The sequence below is a fragment of the Melozone crissalis genome, unplaced genomic scaffold (genome assembly GCF_028551555.1).
Source record: "Melozone crissalis strain CALT ecotype California unplaced genomic scaffold, PUWL_Pcris_2 ptg000045l_1, whole genome shotgun sequence".
Taxonomy (NCBI): domain Eukaryota; kingdom Metazoa; phylum Chordata; class Aves; order Passeriformes; family Passerellidae; genus Melozone; species Melozone crissalis.
In genome coordinates this window covers 18609919-18632482 of record NW_026535823.1, presented here as the reverse complement: position 1 = coordinate 18632482, position 22564 = coordinate 18609919, and the positions used below count along the sequence as shown (strand labels likewise).

The 22564-nt window shown below is 42.1% G+C and overlaps 1 protein-coding gene across 1 annotated transcript in view; it reads right to left on the bottom strand.

The window, feature by feature from the left end:
- The window catches only part of COL24A1 (collagen type XXIV alpha 1 chain), a 113800-nt gene extending 112160 nt beyond the window's left edge, over positions 1–1640 (bottom strand). Inside the window, exon 1 of the mRNA XM_054285494.1 lies at positions 1585–1640. Within this exon, the coding sequence (XP_054141469.1) occupies positions 1585–1640 (56 nt within the window). The remainder of the gene's footprint in view (positions 1–1584) is intronic.
- Between the last annotated feature and the right edge of the window lie 20924 nt (positions 1641–22564).

Here is a 22564-nt window from a genome sequence, read left to right as displayed (position 1 = left end):
TTCCCTTCTCCAGATAGCATACACAATTTTTTTTCTGTATGAAGGAAAAAGTATATAACTTGAATTCTTACTCACATGAAATACTCTTCTTTCACAGGGTTTGTCTCTGTATATTTTGTAGATCATTCTTCAAATGTATTACAACTTGGTGCGTGCAAGAAACAAGGGTGACACAAGGCTGCTCATACTTTAAATATTCTGTCAATAAATGGGGTGAGAGACTGAGAAGTCATGCAGCTGTTTTACTTATTTAACCTACAGAGACACCCCTACACAGGCCTGACCTAATGGTATTTCAAGGAAAAGGTGGTTGAAGTTGCAAGGGATTTACTGGTTTGACATATGCTAAGGAAACCTGATCCTTTTGTGAGGAATTCTGGTTTCTTAACACAGGCAAGTGACCAGGTTGCTTGCTTTCTATAGAAGTAAATGAGGTAAATATTATAGAAGCTTACAGATACATTCTGAAGCTATTGCATATTTTGAACTTGAATAAACTGCTACTGTGCCTCTTTCCTATAATGCAGTTTATGTTTCTCCATCAGCAATACCCCTTTATAGTTTAAAATAAAACCATTCTTTGAAATTGCACTCAGACAATTCCTGAAGAAGTCCCAAAGACACAGCCATTAAAAACAAATCTAGGAAGGCGACTTTCAGGAAGCCCCTTACCTGCTCACAAGTACACCCAGATTATATATCAGGCACATTTTAGCAGCATAATCCTCACTACAACACTAAACAAATTCTTCTGTCCTCCTCAGAACACTCAGTAAACTTAAGACACAGCCAGAACAAAATCAGCCCTTTACAGAGAGGGCTGATTTAACAATATTAAAGAGGTTACGCACAAGTAACCTCTTTAATATTGTTACAACTATAAACTCAGTCATTTTACTGAGGCTGCTTTTAGGTAAACGGCAGAGAGCAGAGCTCTCTACCTTTGCATCACAGGTGAGAATGCATCAGAAATACCTCTGCCAATTGCAAAAACACGTGAATACAGAGCAGCTTATTTGGGAATCTCTGGTATTAAGAGAGCGCCCTTAGCTCTTTAGCATAAATTCTACATGCTCTTGCGTTTCCTTGTGTGCCGCGTTTCACTAGCTAGATACCAAAGGGGCGCAGGAGCTGCCAGGTTACTGCGGGCACTGCGGGACGCTGGGCCCCGGGATCCTCGCTCCCCCTCGGGAAACAGGGGGCACGGGCTCTAGGGTCAGGCTGTCCCCGCTCCCCGGGGCACCAGAGCCAGGCTGCCCGGCGTGGGCTGGGGAAGGACGACACGAGGGTGCTGGACGGGATAGAGCACATCCACAACGACACCAGGGGTGCGGAGGAGAGGGACAGAGACAGCCAGCGATACGGGCGGTCTCTGTCCGAGCAGCCAGCACCCCGCCGGTCCGCCGGGGGCACCGGGGACCCCGCGGGGTTAGGGCTGGCGCTCGGAAGGCAGAGCTGGGGACGGTGCCCGCCGGGTTCGTCGTGCCCTGCCCGCGGTGGGAGCCGAGGCGCAGCCCCATCCCCATCCCGGCCCCGCGGCGGGGCGGCGGTGCGGTGCGCCCCGTCCCGCCGGCTCCCGCTTACGTTTGCGCCGCGGGAGAGATGCGTCCTCGCCTTGTCCTCTCGGCTCCCAAATGCATTTGTATGCATTTGCCCGGGCAGCGGAGATCCGAGGGAAAGCCGAGCGCCGCGCCGCCGCAGGGTCAGCTCCTGTCCATGAAAGCCCGCCGCCCCGAGGTCTCCACGGAGCTCCGCGCAAGCCCGAGGGCGGCCCGGCCCGCGTACGGCCCGCGGGGGCGGGCGCGGCGGGTGGGGGGGGCGCCGGGGGCCGGGCGGCGGGGGCGCCCCGCGGCTGCCCGCGGAGTCCGGCGGCGGAGCGGCGTTGCACCGCCTGCCCCGGCACCGGCGGAGCTCCCGCCCGCCGCGGTGTTGAATTTCAGCGCTGCTGCCTGGCGATTACATCAGCACACGCGGCCCCCGGGGCGGGCCGGGCCGCGGCCCCGCATGCTGCGCGCTGCCCCGCGCCGCTCCCCGGGAGCGGACCCGCACCCGGAGCCGGGAGAGCCGGGGCAGCCGGCCCGAGCCTGGAGCCGCCGGCGCGCAGCCCCAGCCCGGCCCAGGTGCGGCCGCAGCGCCGGCACAGGTGGTGATGCCCGCAGCGCAGCCGGAGGGCGAGAGGAGCCTTCGGCTGCCGCTGGGCTCCAGCTGGGGAGACTCGGCAGGAAGCTGCAGGTTAAATTAAAATCTGGGGACGGGCGGGGAGAGTTGATGAAATTATCTAAACACAAAAAGCTGAGTGCGCCGGACGTTTTCTATCTCCAGGATAATTGGAGTTGGGTCTAGAAATCCTCCCTCTGAAAAATGTTTGAGGAGCAGATGTAATTTAGTAGCATTACAATGCCAAAGAAATATGACACCCTTCACTGTCTTCCTCGAGAGACAAAGGTCTTTTTAGCTTTAATTTCGTTTTCTTACCTTGTCCCCACAACAAAGCCTATTTGTAACTTTATCCCATAAGACATCTTTATGCAAACTGTCGCTAAAAACAAACATGGTAGAGTTAAACAATACCAGACGTTGCAGTACACACTCTACACCGAACACGTGGTCGAGTCCTGCAGCCTTACTTAGGCAAAACTTCCATGGACTTCAGAAGAAATTGGATGTGAGTTAGGGTTATGGTACTTATCTCTTTCTGGGTGCTACAAGAATGAAGATTTCACATCATGCAAATACCTTCATGACATACAGCAAATACCTTCCAGTTGCAGATAAGTTGAAGAAGATGTCATGAAATGAAACCAAAGATATTCCCAAACAGCAGAAAATAATGGAAGTGCTAAAACAAAAAGAAAAGCTGTAAAAGATAAAAATTGGATATTGTTGTCACTGAGGGTGCTCCCCTTTGCTGAAAAGGATTTTTCTGGGTGATCCAGGTAGCTGGCAACTGGCAAAAAGACTGGGGAAGGGGGGGAGGGAATTTTGAGGGAACCAACAGCAAACCTAAGGTGCTGAATTTTACTGGGGATAGGAACCCAAAGTTAGAGGGGGGGAAAATTATTTTCAGGCAATATAGCAGAGTGTTTGATTTCAAAAACAAATTAATTTTCAATATCTTAAATCATTCAGAACTTGTGTACTCTCACAGACTACAATGGGATTTCCTGTTTACTTCACTTTTTGAAAGCCAAAGGTAGAACTGACAGCATTTTACTTTCTTATCTTCGTACCTTACGTTGGCCATACTGACAGCAAAATATGAAAATGTATATTTCCACTGAAGAGAACATGGTGCCTGCCCAGGCAGATATTGGACACTTCAGCAATAAAGTATTTGTCAGCTTTTCTGTTTTAAATCATGCTTTAATGGCTTCCAACAAGAGAAGTATTGTATTTTATTAGATTTTGTTTATCAGCATTACAATGAACTACCACAGAATGTTACTGATTGGGTTTGGTGCCCTTCCCTGAAATGTATCCATCTCTTACATTACATGTCTTATATGAAGTAGACAAATAGTTGTTTTCTTAACTTTCTAGCATCAGCATTAGGGATATTGCAGAGAGAATGCTTCCCTGAGAGTGACCCTGGATAAATCCTGCCCTTGTTGCAATGCACATCTACAAGTACAGGAGCCATCCTGCAGCACATGGTGAGAAGGGCTGGGGACATTTTGTGCAGAGATCTCCCTTTCTAGCAGCACTTGCACTGAAGAAGGCACAATTTGAGATTCTTGCCAGCTGCACACACAGGGTGTAAATGAAGCTTGCTGACCCTGATTATGCAGTTCCATAAGACAGCATAAAGTTTAAAAACTAGTATTGGTTGTTCAGTTTTCTGTATTCAAAACTACCCAACTAATTTCACAACGTAGGACTCTTGTTGGCCCTTTGCTCCTCGTGTCCCTGTCACAGCCCCTGCTGGGGTTGAACACAGCCTTTAGGCTGTTTGGACAGGTTCTTTGGCCATGGGGAGGCACAGGCCAGGAGAAGGGCTACCTGTGCCCTACCATTGCCTCACTGCACACGGCTCACACATCTCTGAGTCATGTATCCACAGATGGCTCAGGACTGTGCCAGGTATGCTCCTTCTCCCCTTCCCTGTGTCCCTCTGCCTGGAAGATCTTGCACTCCTGTTTTTTGAGAAGTGGCTGATGCTATTCTGCACCTCAGTTGCTTTCCTTCCATAACAGAACCCTGCAGAGCTGCTTCTCTTCTAAGCTTCATGGCAAAAACCAGTATTAGTTCTATTATTATACTTGCTTCTTCCAAGTGTTCTTGCAGTCTAATAAGAAAACCAGCTATGTTTAAAGCTATCAGATTACATGTGTTTATTTCCAGAGCTATATTTAGCAGTCTGTATACTTACGCACACCTAAGACGTGCTCAAGCTCCAAACCTATTAGCACTTATTGCAACACAGTGATGCTGGAAGTTTCATTTCCTATGGCAAATGTCCCAAGATCCCATCTTTCCACATCTGCTATCTCCTGCTTGTCCACAGCCTATCCCCAGTTATCATCTTTCCAAGTAAACTCAGGGATTACTGAAGTACAAAATTAATTCTTCTGAGATATCACTCCTTGCCTTTCTGATACGATTACAAGATTTCCTTCTGATTTTCTGCTCTTTTTCCAGCAGCTTTTTCCTCCTTTCATGATCTGACTTGCTCATCTGTCACTCCAGATTACAGCTGCTGAGTTCCAGCTGTGCTTTGGGGCACAAAACAGGAGCTACTCTTAGACAGTGTGAGAGATGAGGGAAAGGGTTCCTATCTGTGATTTGCCTTCCAGAAAACGTACAGGAGAGTGCAAGGGTTTTTCCAGAGCCTAAAAATAAAGGAAAAAAGAATTTGAAGGAAAATGTGTGAAATGGGAATGTGAGGGCTGAGTGCTGGAGCCTGAGCTTTATCCCTCTGCAATTGGGAGGAGCTTTGCCTTTGAATTGAGTAGGAGCGAAATGGGACCCACACAAGTTTCCTGGTACTGTCCCAAAATTAGGAATTTTTGGCAAAAGGTCCATACTGCTATTGAGTTCTTTTTGGAGAACTGATTTTCTCTGCACACCACAATATATGGTGTTAGGCTACGTACCAAAACTGCTGGAACCTAGTTCAGTAAAATTGTTTAGAATATTCTGTGGCAGCCAAAAAAAAGTTTAACACATTGCTCTGGTTAAAGAAAGTGACTAAGTTATCAAATGTGATTAAGAAATACAAGAAGTGGAAAGGATTACAGCATGTCTTTGACAACAATTGGCTAAAGTTGAAGAAAGGGGGACTCCAGGTCTGAAAGCATTAGACTTGCCTATTCTTTGTAGAAAATGAAAGAAATTGTTGTGATGAGCATTTGAGAGTTTTGAATATGCCAAAAATCTGGAAATGCCTTTAAAGAGCACAGTTGATGACTATTTGGATTAATCCTATCCCTTCTAATTTCCTACCAAGAAACTAAAGAGAAAATTACCATCAATTTACATTCTGAAGCATTTGGAGTGGAGAGGATTTCCTGCCTTACAAGACCAACACACAAAAACCTCTGACAGGAAGGAGCTGAGTTAGGAAAGGAGAGATGCTGTGGATACAGGGGACCAGAGGTCCTTGCTCACAGAGCAGGACAAATGGCATGGTAGGGTCAGGACTGACAGAAGTGCCAAGCCACAAATATCTATATAGACTAGTGAGATTCCTTAAGATACTTAGTTAAAGCAAGCAAGAGAATATGTTCAGCCAGGAGCAAGAAACAGAAGAGAGTCGGAGTGAACCACAAGACAGGGCAGAGACTCCAGACCACAAGACTCCAGCACCTCCAACTGAAAGGTGTCTCACTGAAGCCAAGATACTTGCAATTGTTTACAAGTCCAGGTATTATCCATTTTGGAAAGTCACTGCTCTAGCAGAAACCCACCATGAAGCAGAATAAAAACTCACGCAGACAGAGCTCAAACGGAGAACTGGAGCCAAGCCTGCTAGAGGAATAACAACACACACAGCCCCTGAAAAGCTGTGACGTCTTGCTCCAGTGATGGCACATAGTATGCCATATAAGAATGCAGAGAAGCCTAGCCAAACACACTAGAAACATTAAAGGGAGAGAGGAGCCTCAGAAGCAGTTATTAGGAAAGTAATAAGGGAACACTAAGTACAAGAGCGAGTGTAACTAGGGGACCATGGGAACAGCTCACCAAATGAGAAGCCTCTAATTACCAAATAAGCCAAACTGCCAAGAGAGAAGCAAGGAAATTTCCATGTTAAAGAGGGTCTCTGGAGCCGAAGAACAACCAGTGAGACTAAAACAAGGAGTTAGAGAAAACCCAGTGACTGTCATTTTTGGTTAATCTTTATCCCATCGTCAATGGAGTGTTTTGCCATCCAGGCAGGAAGTGGAGACACCCACTCCTACAGGCACTAAGATGTATGAGACATGAGGTATTTTCTGGGATGGTCATTGAACTGAAAAACTCCTTCTAAGCAAAGTCCATAAACACAACTTAAGAGTCTGATTCCTGCCATCACTGCTGGGATGTGCTGAGACACACACAGAGCAAGATGGACTTCAGTGGGTGTGTTAAAGGAGCATTCCCCCACCAGTATGGGGGCTGTAACCTCCTGCCATGGACATTCAGAAACCTTGGCAGATGCCCCTTGGCATCAGGGCTTCCTCAGCATGTCTCCCCAAAGCCTCCTATCCACAGCAGAAGCTTTCCCCAAAGGGTCCTGGTTTTCTTGGTCATGGTATAAATCTTGCTGGATCCATCCCTAAAAGGAAGTAAAAGACTACATTTGCAAAAGAATAAAATCTGTAGTTGGCCAAGGTAAAAAACCCACAAGCTTATAGCACCCAAGGATCTTACTTAAGTTCCTTGGTAGTGCTTTGTAGCATCTTTTCACACTAGAAGGATGGGGCAAAAAACCCTTTGAAACATCAAATAGGACATCTTTCTGCATGCTAAGATCTACAGGTATTTCCTGAAAACCATTCTCTCCAATATAAAAACAGAGCCTATTTGAAGTGAAACCAGCACAACTCATATGCTCTTAGCTGGCTAGCAAAATCTCATCAGCACTAAAAATTGCTCACACATCTGGAAGAAGCAGCACAGTCATTTGAGAATTATTTCATTCCCAAGCCACAGAGAGCCCTGCATTAGGCCAGTGCTTTTTGAAGACATTCCCCTCCTTCTGTCAGCAACTGTGAGAAATGCCTCATTCTGCAGTTCATCAGTCCCAGAAAAGTCTTTCCTGAGCATCTCTGCTTCCAGACCTCTGGCTGCATGGGTTCTCACACTGCTGCCCTGCAGCCAACAATATGTGTTCCTTCTGCAATAATTGAAAGTACAATATTAGCTTGCTTCTGCAAAATTACCTTCTGGCAACTGCAAGGGGTGTTTGCAGAAGCCTTCTCACCTGATGAGAGGTGAGATAGTGATGCTTGGTGGCTAACACCATGTTAAATCTCTGCCTTGGAATAAGAAGGCTTGTTCCCCCATGAGAATTCTTATCAGAATTTTCTCACCACTTATAAAAGCAGAAAATTCCATGAAATTCCTGTTTATGACCTTCAAAATGATACAAAATATAATTGTTTAAGACAGCTACAAGTCCATTTCCTGTGCTCAAACTTCGAAACTGAGAAATATCATCATACCATGAACAGTTTGAACTCCATCTTCTAGAAGTAAGAAATTTAATTGCAAGACATAAATAATTTGACCAATTTCCCCTAGCTGGCTCAACCATTAACAATAAATGATTGCACTGAATGCAAATGATGTGTCAGAAAGCTTCCTCCAGCTTCCCACCAATTCTCTCTAGTGGTTTTTAAATATCCTGAGTCTTAACACACAGCCTACCTAAATCATGTGGAACAACGGAGTAATTTAAGGCTGACAACATTTGTTGATTACATTCAACAAAACAGGAGTTCCCAGGCTATTTCCAGGCAGGTATTAACATTATCAGTGAAAACAGAAATTGTAGTACTTCCCACTTCTATTGTCTCTCACATGAGTAAGTCATCATTGGACATCTTCAGTACTCTTAACTCCCAACAAAGGAAAAAAATGTGACTTATTGTTGTCTGATTTCTTGGAATCTCTGGATTTAAGAAAGCCAAAAATACAAAATGTCAATAACAACACAGTATTTTTGTATGAGGAACATTTAACTTTCAAATCAAGAATTTTAGATCAGGCATGTATCTAAAATTCATGCCTGAATGAATTTTAGAATTTTTTTTCCTGCATGTATAATGGCAGGAAAAAAAATTCTATAGAGAAAGATTTTAGATTGATTGCTTTTTTTGAAAATACCAGACAGATGAAAATGTGGAGTCCTAGACCAAAATACATTGGCACTAACTTCAATGCTGATATTTTTACAATAGTTATATAATTAATTTTCATAAATCCCTTACAGCTGTACCACCAATATAGCATAGTATTTTTAATAGGCTGTTTCATCACTTTATTTTTAGAGATGAAGTTTTGATTGTGTTCCTCAGTCTTTTAAAATTGATATGTGAGGAAAAACTACTGTTGCAGGAAAGTAAAGGATTAAGTCTTTCACCAAGCCCAGAATGATTTCAGATAAATCTTCCCCCGCTCCTCCCCACTCATGTCATGTAAGAAACTGAATAAAATCCTCCTATAAACACTCGCTTTAAAATGAAAAATTAGAAAAAAATATTAATACATCTGAGAGATGAGACTTATTTTTCTGTTGGGATCAAAGAAGTTCATTAAGCCAGATGTGCCTGGATTATTCTTATTACAGAGAGCCATAAAAACCTCATGGTTGCTTAGTTATCCAGTGTTGGCTTAGATGTAGTCAAAAGTTGAACAACAGATGAGTAACTGCACCATGTTGACCCAAACACACATGCAACAGTTTAATGAATTAACTTCTTCAAAGCTGAGAAGTTCAGAGCTTGTCAAAGAACGGCATTCATTTTTGTTTGCTACTTCACCTTGCACACTGGAGTCCTTACAGGGTCCTGGATTGCTTTTCACTGGCCACCAATCTGCTTCTGGTGCTCCAAGTCCTCCAGATGGGTGTTGCACCTTAGGACCTCCAGGAAGTGTAGGGAGGAAACCTGCAGCATCTCTCCTGGATGCAGCTGAGCCGCTGCTCTTTGAAAGGCTCCCAACCTGTGTGGGTTGTAATGGCAAGGCAAGAGACATCAGGCTGGCACCACCATCTGCTGCACCACCAGGCTTCAGCTGTTTTCAGCAAAGCAGGAGATGCCAAAGCTTACCTCAGCCTCCATTTTCAACCACAGTCACAGCATAGTCTTTACATCTCTTCAGAAACTACTGAGGCTGCTTGAAGTTTTCTGAACTATCCAGCCTAGACAGCCATTCACATGTGTCAAAATGCAGATGTCTCTAAAACCAAAAAGAGAAAAAAAATCATAAAAATTCTACAGTTTATTATTTTTCTATTTACTGTTTGAGGATTGTCTTTTTATCTTGAGTACTTATAGCAATAGAATGTGCCTATGAAAAGTAGCATTTATGGTTGTCAGATGTTCAGCTTTAAAGTGGTCAGCCAACACATGGAAGCTGACTGCACTTTTCCAAAGATAAATATTCTGTCTTAATAGCACATTAGCAATGATTGAATGTTATGTATGCAAATGTTACAGCATTCTTATTTACCTGTTGGAAAAAAAAGATTTTAATAAAAATTCTCAACAAAATCAATATTTTTGCATCTCAGAAATTATTTCTATAGTTTAAAGACACATTAAGTTGGACAATATCACTAAATGTTTTTACAATATTTACACCATTCTTGTAGTGACTCCAGGCTTAAGGAAATAATTTTCTAATCAATAATATTTTTACAAGTGTTTTTGCTTGTTTGTTTTTATTTGGGGCTTTGGGGTTTTTGTAATTTACTGTTAAATTTGGAGTGTTCATAGAGCCTAAACAACCATGTTTTTTAAAGCAGACTCCTGAACAAAGAATGACAATCAAAAGGTGTTAAATTTTTTAACAAAAATAGCAATAAATAAATAAAAGCCTCTGTTAAATCCATCTGGATATTTCAGTGACAATTCTTTATATGAACATGACTTTAATTTTCAGAAATATCATCTATACCAGGTCCAGTTTACTTTAGCAAAATGCCAGTAACTGTCAAATGCATCCAGGGGTTTTCTGTTAGGACATGGAAGTAGGGCATTTCACAAGTGCCTCTGACAGCCAGAACCAGCTCTTTGTCTCATCTCAAAGACATCTTCTTTTTGCAAGATGGAAAAGATTTTGAATACCTTTGGTTTAACAATTTCAGGAGTAAGATTTACTTTTGGGCTTCATGTGGATTGCTGGAAGAAATGACATGTACTAGTTACTGCCAGGCAAACGCGCTCTTGTCCTACACATGGAACCAGAGATGATGTGTTAATCCAAAGAAATGAAAACATGCATTAAGAAGAACATTTTATTATCCTTATAATACTTTTGAGGAAATGCTGGTGCCAGCAGGAGCACTGGAAGTCTGGTCCCTGCTGTCAGACCATCATCAAGAGGAATCCAAGTGGCACCAAAGTGTCCAATTTTGGGCCCCTCACTTCAAGACAGACATTGAGGGGCTGGAGTCTTTCAGAGAAGAGCAGTGGAGCTGGGGAAGGGCCTGAAGCACAGGTATCATGAGAGGCGTCTGAGGAAGCTGAGGGTGTTTAAGCTGGAGGAAAGGAGGCTCAGGGGGAACCTCATTGCTCTCTACAACTGCCTGGAAGGAAAATGTCATGAGGTGGTCATGGTCTTCTACCATGTCCCAAGTGAAAGGATAAGGGGAAATGACCTTAAGTTGCACTGGGAGAAGTTCAAATTGGATATTAGAATGAAGTTTTTCCCTGAGAGTTGTTAGGCACTGGAATAAATTGCCCAAGGAGGTGGTGGGGGTCACCATCTCTAGAAGCATCATTTCACTAAGAAGTCTGACAGGAAAAAAAAAAACTAGTCATCAATTTGCATAGCAGCAGGTAACATATTACTCCAGGTCTGTAAATAAACTTAACAGAATAGTTATCAGGGAAATAATTGCTAGGACTGACTTCCTTGTCACTTCCTTGTTGATGTTAGGGGATTAATTTTCCATGCTTTTCCTATGCCTCTCCAGTTCAGCTACTTCCCTCATTTGACAGTCTTCCATAAAGACACTGAAGAAAATGATACCACAAGGCATTTGGAAGAGAGAGTGTTTACAAAGCATATAAATAGACTGTGCTGTATCCAGAATAATTAGCTGTAAGCTAAGTAATAAAAAATGTGGAGAATTCATAAGTATGCCAGATAATTGAAAATCCAACATTTACTCAGATGTTAGGGATAGGTTGCATGCTATAAGCACATAGGATAAGTGCCACTGCATAATCTGAGGGGAAAAAATAAGCAATGAGCTAGATTCAGACCAAATGCATGTAATACATCTGAAATATCCATCGAGCCAGATGTTAATTTAGCTCATGACCCTAAAAATACAATTTTGCAATCTTATGCACAATGTGCAATGCAGGATGCATTTTCCAGACTATCTGCTGAAAACTGAATTATTCTGAAATAAGAGCTTTAAAAGCCTTAGAATTCTTCAGAACTTTGCCATTGCAAACACAGCTTCTGGGGAAAATTATTTAGAAAAAAAGAACAGTAAGCACTGAAAGTATACCTCACTTCAACTGTGTAAGCAGCTAGGTCTCTGTGAAAAACCCTGTTCCTCCTTGCCCCCTGCTGTTATGTTTTAAAAATTAATGCAGGACTCCATCAGATCAATGTTTATTTCAGACAGGGAGCTTTTGGCTGAGCTGTAGCTGATGTCCTTGGCACGTTTTTAGCAGCATATCAGAATGAATCATCTGCTTTGGTAATACCACATTACATTTCTGTAGCTTGTTTGAAGAAGTAATGTGTAACCAGGGAACCTTTAAGGAGTCAGTCTCCAGTTTGGGAGACAATTACATGTACTCATGGTGTGATTTGTGACTGCAGTCCCTTAAACAGCAGCAATCCTGGACTTACACATTCCATACACACATCTCCTTGATTTACCTTCTATAGCCTAAAATATTAACTAATCCTCTCACCTCACATCTCCCAGAATAACATAATAAACAAACCCTCAATGCAATAATTTAAATAATTGTGTTTTACTAAGGGTCTCAATGTATGATACTAGGAGGAGCCTGCAGTACTTTCTAGCCACAGTCTAAGGAGCTGGATGAAGAAGGAAGCAAACCCAGGTTAGGGGAGTACATCACCCTGTTATCCTCTAGCACCACTTGTTAATTCCTAAACAGAGTATTAAATGCATGCAAAATATAACAGGTGCTGTTGATTGCCACAATGCATGGTGATCACCTCAAACTGAATGGCTTCTTGGGCCATTGAGATCCCTCATTACTCTCAGAAATGCCCCTTTTGCAGAGGCACACTCAGAGCTTGAAGCAGCTCTGCAGCTGGAGGTAGCTGCTAGCTGTGCCGCCAGTCTCTGCCCTGAACTGTCACTTCAGCCAGGCACTGTCAGTAACAGCGTGTTCTCGATGGGATGCAAGATTGGTTCCTGCAGGAGAGGAAACCACTGAATGAGATAAAACCATTCTCCCTAGAAAAAATATCAGATAAATGTATCATAGCAGCCTGGCCCTTGGCAGCCTTTACAATCTCTAGCATGGTATAGCATGAAGTTTCTTAACACAAGACTGCTTCCTTTCCAGTCTGTTGTATAACTCCAAGTACTCGAAATTCAAGAAGCTCAGTGGATGATGGCACTTCAAATAGCATTGGACAACTTTTTTGTCCTGTAATCATGTAAAATCTGAAGATATTATCCTCCCAAACAATACCAACTGTGTTAGTGACTTTTTTTAGTTGTCATTGATTTGAATTAACATTTCTAACACCACACTAGAGCCCACAGCACCGGCCTGCTATCGTCCGTCTGAGCTCACACACCCAAAAGTTTAGCAAACAGTAGCTGATGATGATATTCCTGCCCAATTTCAAAACCAAACCAGGAACAGTATGGAAGGTATTTAGTTTTCCCATTTAACGCACTGCACCTCCTGACCATGTCCCAAGATCCCCAGGAAACCTCATTCCTCTGTATTTCACTTCTGCATGTGCCTTATCCCTTTTCAGGCTCTTTTCTCTCCATTTGTGCCCTGTGAAGCTGAAGTCAGTGTGTTTGGTACCCTGTTTGGTGTTCTGCTTTCACTGACAGCTGAGCTTCCCTGTGTGGGGAAGAGCACACACAGAGGTAATTAGGGAGCCAAACAATGCTGCACTCCCAACAGTGAGCCATAGAGCTGTGTCTTGTATGTGGCTTTGTTTGTAACTTCTGTGGTCCTCAGGCAGTAGCCTTATTGAAGCATTTTGATAACCTCTCACAGAAGATTTCAGCACAATCAGCAAAGGTTTCCTTGGCAAACTAAACCAGTATTTTATCTCTTGGCTGTATATAAGCATGGACTTATTTTCCATGCTGATTTTTCACCTATCCCTCGGTTGCATACCCATCTGTCATAAGATTTCATCAATAAATACTAGGCTACATAGCCTAGTATTATAGCACTACATGTAGGGATTTAAAATAAAAGGTAAAAAGAACTTTTGGTAATATAATTTCATTAAAATTTATTGAACAGACATGCAACTTAACAATGCCATTCAGAGGTCAAAGCATGTCACAGGTAACTCTAAGGAAACTATCAATTTTTAAAACTTCACCTATCATGTTGGGGGGAAAAATCTTGCCCTTCCCCCACTGAGCATATTTAGAGCAGTCCAGCCAGCTAGATTATAGTTGCACAAAATGCTTTCAATGTGTTAGAAACAGCTCTCTCCATTTGCTGATTCTCATGACAGATGATAAAATAGCTTTATCCTGCCCTTGTACTTGTGTGTTTTGGTTTTTATCTTTTTTCCAAGATGTTCTGACATTTGTTAAGTTACTTCTATATTGTTTGCTGACAGCATAATTGACCTCAGGAAATGTTATCTCCAATTGTATCAAAGTCTTGAATTGCTTTCCCAGCAGCAGGTATTGACATCTCACACCAGGGCTTTGTTTTGGTCTGCTATGCTTTGTCAAATTTTCAGTCTTTTGTGGATTCCTAAATGTACTACAGTAGGAATTCACGGTGAGAGGAATATCAAATAATTTAGAAATTTTCCACCAGACAAGTTGGATACTGGTTCATATGTAAAGGAGTAAAAGAAGTACTTCAAATAAGTACATCGCAGGGGATTAGTTTTAGTGTCTCAGCAGAGCAAGTGAAGCCATGCTCTGGAATGATATTCAGAAGTATAGCTCACACTTTGAATGCTTTATCTTCAAGAAGATTGGTTAAGAAACCTTCTTTTTTGCCTAAAAATGATATATTCATGAGTCATTGTTTCACACTGCATACAGTATTTCAGCATCCTCCACTGACTGTAAAATGCTGCAAGCTGTTGCTCCAGTTCCTTGTAAACACCAAGTCTGAAATTCTTTATCCTGTTTTACTTGAAGTTTAACCAAGCTGAGCAAGTACATCCTCTTTTCCAGAAATGGAAACCCTTAGAATTTCTACTTGCAAAAAGGAACATTTTAAAAAAATATACAAATATATAAGGAAGATATTGCAGTCTATGATATTCTTCTCAAAGAGGCAGATTTGAACTTGTTTTCCACAGATGCATCTCACAGGGACACATCTCAACTCCCCCAGCTTCAAGTAAAATATTTACAGTAAGCAACAATGGCCCATGAGGAGAGTGAAGGTTCCATGTTTTCCACTTCTGTTTTAGATTCAGTCTCAATAAAACCAAGCAGGCAATTGCTTTCCTTTGAGCCATCATGACTGAAGCAATACATGCTGATATGTTATCAACATCCACACCACCACACCATCTAAAGTAGAACACATTTCAGGGCAAGAAGAGTCACAGATAATTTTAGTGAGGTATTTGTGTGCCTGTGACAGGAATAGGAAAAAAAAAGCAACTAAGAAACCATGGGGGGAAAATAGTAAGAAGATGCTGCTTAAAAATCTTCTTTGGGAAATCTCACAGAACCAAGACCTACTCTTCACTGAACATTAAAGTTGCTAATGGAAAAAAGCATAAAGAAAACTCCACTAAACCAAAAATAACCAAGTCTTTAAAGATCTAGAGGTGTTTCAGGCTGACATAATAGTGGGAATGAGAAAAATTTGAGGTGTCAAGGTGGCATATCTTGCTGTGTCATGGGCTAATGGGGGTGAGAAAGATTTGATGGGGCATTTCCAATGACAGACTCCGTTGAATCCTGTCATGCCATCCTCAGTGTAACTATCAGGGTGTCCAACACCACCACCAGGACAGCAGTTCTTTAAATTCAGCAGCACAAGTCTCACCTGAAAGGCCACTTTATCTTCCCCAACACAAGCACCAAGAAACTGTGCTGAAGCCTATTTTTAGTGTCAAATCTCACTGCAATGGAGTTGGCACACAGGCTCTACAACAGCATCAGTCCTGGTGGCAGAGGCATTTCAGACACTGCAGACAGGTGTGCAGGGCTGGTTCAGTGAACAATGTTCCCTTTGGACAGCAGAGTTAAAGGCAAATGTAATTAAAAATGCAGTCATTGCCCAGGTCAGCTGCTTGCATTTCTCATGTACAATCAATCAATTCTGTCCTCACTTAAATTTGTTTTCCACTAACTGTGCCAATTTTCATGATATTATCCTAGACTTACACTAATGAGAAGAATAGAACCAGACCTGCTAAATTCCCTGAAAATTTTCTTCATTTTGGTTTTGGCTTTTCTTAGCTCATCTAATAACAAGACATGTGACAGACTTACTCAGTAACACTTCTTCAGCCAACAACTGATGGTAACAAGAATAATTGAAGGAAAAATTTCTGCCCTTCACATAACATTTGTAAAGGAAGAAAAATTCTTTACATCTGGCATTTTCATTTAACAGCAGGTACTTTTCATCATTTTCTAGGATATTATGTCCATAAGAGAAGGGTATTAAAGATCCAACAAAAACAGTTGATATCTACAAGCATATTAAATACTGATGTCTGGCTTGGGATTGGGACAGAACTGAACTGGTGACAAAGCAAAGGAGCCATCTCCCAAGATGCTGCATAGTAAAAACCAGCATTAATTCATTTTCCATCTCATTTTCCATCCTGATTCAACAACCTTTTTGAAATGAATGAATGCATCTCCTTGATGACTTTCCCAGCCTTGTTTTACAAGAGGAAATGGAAGAGACTGTGGTTGATGCATTAGAAACAAGGGGAAAGCTTGTTTTTAAAGCTTTGTCATGTTTCCTCTTAACTCTGAACAAGGTTGAACTTTTTTGTAGGAAGCTTATCAGAATGAGCAAGTATTACAAATATTGTGGAAATTAACAGTTTTTGGCTGATGACCTTTGGTGAAAGACTGCTCAAAGGGTGAGATACAATAGGAAGTTTGTAATAGCAAACATTGTAATTGAAAATGGATAAACCCTTAAAGTAATTCATTTCTACTGGTTTGTGCTTTTAAGGAGGCTCTCCCCTTTTATCTCTCTCAAAACCAGGATAAACTATATGTGTCCTTCACTGTTATAAGCATGACTTCCATGAGAAGCATCCCAGATGGGGAGGCTGGAGATGGCTCCAGTGACTATACCTCAGAACAGGGCCATTGCACTCAGACACTGGTACTCTGAAGGGTTTCCATTTCTGCCAGTCCCCTAGCATTGCTTTAGAAGAAAGCACCATCACTCAGGCTTCAATTCCCTTTTGCACTCATGTACAGCAGCTTTACCATAAACAAGAATCAGCCCCAGATGTCTTTACAGGAAATAGTACATGGGAAAGAATGCATAGTGCTACAAAGATAGAAACCTTTTCTCTCTCCATCCATTTCCAAACCTGAAATTTTCCTTAGACATAAAAAGACACATATAATTAAGGACATTGAGCCAGCTGTAGGGATGCAAATTTGTAGCCCTGCTCTAAATTAGGCCATTGAAGCAGAAGTGGTAAGACAGACCACTAATCAAGGAGGAAACCATTTATAGAAGGAAGGAGGGAACATGTGTGCCCAGAGATCATGAAGCAGCCTTGCACCTGCAATGTCCCCATTACACAAGTGACACATTCTCTCCCTCCAAACATCACCATATTTTTTGCCTAGAGCATGTCTTCACCCAAATGCCCTTGGCAAGGGTTGGGGGACAGGAAGAAACCCCTTCTGAATTTAGATAGTGTGATCAGGGGCTCCTACATGGCAGAAATACCATATCCACAGCTCCCCAGCAGCTTACAGTGAGGACATCCTAGATGGCTTCTAGATTTAAGTGTACAAGGCTTCCCTGAGTTCATTCCAGAGTCAGAGTGGGAAAATAGGGATCATTGGCCTAAAAACTTTCACTGCAATAAAAATTATTATCAAATTACCTGGTGCTTCACAGCAGAACAGGAATTTGTGAAGTAGCAGTTCCCCCAGGGCTGCTACTGAGCAGTGTCCAGCCCCTCAGTGTGCAGTTGTGGAGGCAGCAGTGGGGCAGTGCCCACAGCACAGTCCTGTCAGCACCCACATCTGCCAGACTCCAAACACCCTCCCTACATCACCACTCTTGAGAGAAGCTCCATTGCAGAGCAGTTGCTTTATGAAGCTACAAAGAAACCATGTGCGCAGCCCTTCTGATCCTTACAGACCAGGCGAGGCTGACTCAGTGAGAGAGTAGATATTGTGGATATTTAACATTTTCTTCCTTTATCAGGTGTAGGCTGACAAGGCCAGTAAGAGCATCAGAGTTGAGAAAGCTTTGTTCTTTTACATGAAAGCCTGTACTATGCAGCTCTCAAACATTTGCCATGTTTGACTGAAATAGTGCGGATGAAAGAGGAACTTTGTGCAATTCACCCATTTGTTGCAAAACCTGGGTTTGCCCCTGTTCCAGGAGTGAATCTAAAACCAACAGTGAACAATAAGTGACACACCAGGCCGCTCCAGATCACCATGGTTTCAGTACACCACATCTTATCAGTATTACCAAAACTTTTGGAAGAGCCCACCCACACCCACAAACAGCACCAGGAACATGAGGATATTTGTTTTCCAAAGCATTTCTAAACTGGTTAGATGTGAAAAAGCAGGCTGGAAAAATAGAGATGGAAGCTCAATTGCACTTCAGACCTTCTGTTTTCTTCCATGGTGCTTTACCGCTTCCTGAAAGATTCACTCCCCTTCCCTCAGAGTTCTTTTTCCTCCAAAGACCACAGTCCTCCTTTCTTATGTCCCCAAAATGATTCTCCCAGAATAAACAAGTAATCTAGCAGCCATGCCAAAACAGTGGAAATACTTTCCTATAATAGTGTTGCTTGCTGAGCAATGAATTTAAAGGTGGGTGAGGTAAATCCAGCCCTGTATTGCTCCCTGCAGCAGCAAGGGGTGGAAATAACAATATTGCTACTGCAGATTTAGTGGATTGCTATTTTGCAGCTATTCATTGACTGCTTCCCCTGCCCTTTCAAGACCACAGAGATATTTTTATTACCAGTTCAGTGAATGCAAATACTGCTACAGATGAACATGATTACCTTAAATGCTCCTCCATGCCAGTGTTTCCTCTAATCTGCTGCAGATATAGTAGGGGAAGTCTCACAACCCACCACTGAAGGCTCCCTATTCTTCCTGTTCTTCTTGCTTCCTGCAAGAGCATGAAAGAAAGTAAAGATGTGCCTCAAGAGGCCATGGTGAGGCTGTTCTGCCTGCCCCTCTGCAGTGGGAATATTGTGCAACATACCTTATCCCCACCAGCTCTTCTTGGAAAAGTTTCTGCCCTGAAACTAGACATGACCATTACTTTTCTGTCAAAAGCTGTAAAAGAACAGCAATGTTCTTTCACAGCTAAACACAAATTGATATGTTTTATCAATTTGTGGTATAGAGTTTGTGATTTTAATAGTGAATAAAATTTCATTAATAAAATTACTGCTGTCTGGCTCAGCAGTCAAATTGAGTTGCATATCAGCTTCCTGAAGCAAGCCTAATATACTTTGCCTTTAAAGACAAAAAAGTAAGTTTTTTTCTAATGCTGTATTGACTCTAACATATTCCATACTTTTAAAACAGCAAAGAAAGTTCTTCATACAACAGAATGCTCTCAACTCCCAACAACCTGAACTGTTCAGCACACAAAAATGTTGTTGAGGGTGTGTATTTGAAGAAATATTTAAAGCGTTTAAACTTATTCCCTTGATGATGTAGGTTGAGGTAAAAGCACTTTAGATGTGAAAATTGAGGACTGATTTCAGTAGGAAGCAGTCCAAATTTTAAACTTGAGAGAGAATTTAGGCTCTGAACCTGTAAAATCCCTTCACAGCCTTGTCTGTGCTTGAGACAGACACATCTTGATTCCTCCCATCTGAGGTGGGTTTCAAGATAGATTGCTAGGATTTAGTTATAATACAGAATTGCAAGTGTGTGTCATGAAGCACAAGTGATTTCGGTGGTGGAAGCTCAGGGTGGAGAGCTGCTCATGCCCAGAACTTGTGCATAGAATAAAGAGGCTTTGAGCTATCCATATATAAATATCATAAATTAGCATTATCATATTGACATTTAGGTATCATAGAAAGAGTAGAGAGGAAACAAATAAGGTTCAAAGCCCAATTCATGCTCAACAGCAGCTGCATTCAGCCAACCACTAAAAACTGCAGGATGAAGTACATCCATTTTTCCCTAAAAAGACAGAAACAACCCCAACATTATTTTACATTGAATCAACTTTGTTCCAACATATTGTCCATACTAAGCAGGACACTCCAGCCACAACTCATTATAACAGCCTTACTTACACATCCCTCCTTAGAGACACACCCAAAATAGCTCCCCAGGACCAGCATTCACCCATCCAAAGAGCAGCAGTTCTGCAAGAAAACATCTCATTAAGCACCCCAACTCAAAAGGAGGACTGCTTGGGCCTGGAGGATATATAAGGACACCAGGTGATTGTTTGGGGATGATCATTTCAATTGGAGAAAATACATCTCAGCTGGAGCCTCATAAGGAAGTCCACTGTGTATTTAATCATCAGTCTGTGTTTTATGTTTTTAAAATCTATGTTATCTATGTTTTTTCTGGCTTATTGAACAACAACCCACATAAAAAAGGGTGAGGAAGCACAACCCTATGTCGTCAAAACCACATCACCTTCAAAAATTGCTGATATGGAGTTAAAGCTTTTACCCAAGCAGTCAGCTTCCCTTTCCCCAGCTGGTTTTTTTTTTTGGAGCGAGGAGAATAGATGTATTTACATTTCTTTTGAAACTTCTAAATCAAGCTGGAAGGAGTTCAAGTGCCCAGGAGCAATTTATTGTAAATGCTGGGGACAGGAAATTTGCATACACATTCCTGTTAATATGAGTAAGCATGAAAAGAAGGCATGAGCTCTACCTCTGTGTAAAGCACATCCACCTTTCTGCTACAGTGATTTATGTGGTAAAACCATTTGCCTGTAAGCACCTTTTGAAGTAGAGTCAACCAGTGATAGTAAACCAGCTATTAAGAGAGATTGATAAATACAGTGGTGCAAGCAGATGTAGCTCAGTGTCTGTCCACACCACAGAGAGACCCTGTACCAGTGGAGAACATGGGTCATTGGAAATGGCACCTTCCAAAGCAGGTTCAGAGCTATATCCAGTACTGAGCACCAACACTGTATCTTCCAAAATTATATATGACACTGTTGGGTTTCTGTGACTGCAAAAATCAAAATGCTTCTCTTAAATGTAGTACACTTTACTGTGCTAAATGACAGCAAAAAAAGTCCTGCAAGGTCCTCCAGTCCTGGATTTGCATAGCTAAACCAGGTCTGGAGCCAAAATAGGACAACTGGTTGATAACCCAGGTTTGTCTCACTAGAGGAGACACTGTTACTCAAAACCTTATTTACTGAGAATACTTCTGAACTGACACTAGGTAGTGCCCAGAAAAGCCTGGAACACATGCTGTACATAAGAAGTTGTTTCCAAGCTTTTTTCCTGGATATTTTTGCACTTGTGAGCTGGAAGAACACGAGATCATTCCATGCTGGGATGTTACCAACTTCAGCAGACATGTTGTGAAAAATAACTGTGCAAACCCTCCTGCCTGTGCCGCCCACCCTCGGGGTCTGGCATCTGCAGTGTCTGCTGGCTGCCCTCGGGGGATGCCTTTCCAGCCAGATGCCTCTGAGCTTTACACAGTGTGTATGTGGCTTCCAGCTACAGACTTGATAATATCTAAACACCCACTTTTCACCTCTTTAGGTGAAATGGCTTGAGTCTGTATGTTCAGCTTTTATTTCTCCATATTCTAGAGCGCATAAATCCACACCAGATGTGCGTGAGAGGGGATGAACTCCTGTCAGACAGCAAAAAGCTGCATCAGAGCCCATCTTTACATGTGCAGCTGCTTCTGAGGATGTTTTTGCAGGGGCTGGTACCAGCTGGTGGTTCCACTCACAGGGCCCTGGGGGAACAGCTCGGTGTCCTGATGTGGTCAAGGGCTGACCACCCTTTTCACATTTCACCAAGGACTGGAGAGCATTCTTCCTAAATATGGTACCCCAAAGGTGTATTTCACTGCAGACTGTGCCCTTTGGGATTCAGCTGACTAGAATTAACGGGCCAGTAAATTTAAAAAGTCAAATATAGAAGATGGAAGTCATATGAATCTTTTAACTCAAGTGAAGAAGACATCACAGTCTTGCCTTGACCAGACTCACATGGCAATTTCATACATCATTCTCGTCTCAGTAACTACCAATGAATAGTATGAATAGATTTTGATAATGTTCTAAAAATTCCTCTTTTTCTCTACTTCATAGATTTCTCTCTCTCTTTACAGGGTACAAAATTCTTAAGGAATTCCTTCTGCTGTAAAGGTTTTTTTTTTGTCAAGAGAACATCTGTCTTTTATTTCCAGAACATTATATACAGATATATTGCCAAGCACTAGATTTTTTTCACAATAGATAATAGCTAAAAAAAGAAAAAAGCGCTACAGACTTAAAATTAAATCTTTCAAACCAGTAAAAGCATCAACAGGAGCTCAATTATGCTGTTAATTAGAGAGATTTTACTAATACTAAATGGTTAGGATAGATTCCACAGAAAAATGTTCCCTAAACATAGTAAATTTTAATGATAATTTTGCTGAAAATTGAATATATTTATATATAATGCCCAGTGCAGATAATGGTTCTGCTTACCATAGGATACACTTAATCAAACAAAAGCACTCCAGCAACACTCTTGGAGTGCCTTTATTTGACTGAGTCCAGCTGGGAACTCCACATATGTTAGAAATAAGATTTGCAGTTAATTGGCAAAAGCTTAAAAGATTTGAGAAAGGTTCTTCTGCACAGGAGGACATAATCCACATCCACAGAAAGTCATATTTGACTCACAGATGCAGCTCCATCTTGAAGATGAGCTCCTGATGGCTATTCCCAGCAGAGCTGGAGCTGAGGTACCTTCAGCTGTCATACAACCACCCATTGGCTTGAAGCCTTTCAGCACTGAGGCTGCTCCTCCTGCATGTGAGGAC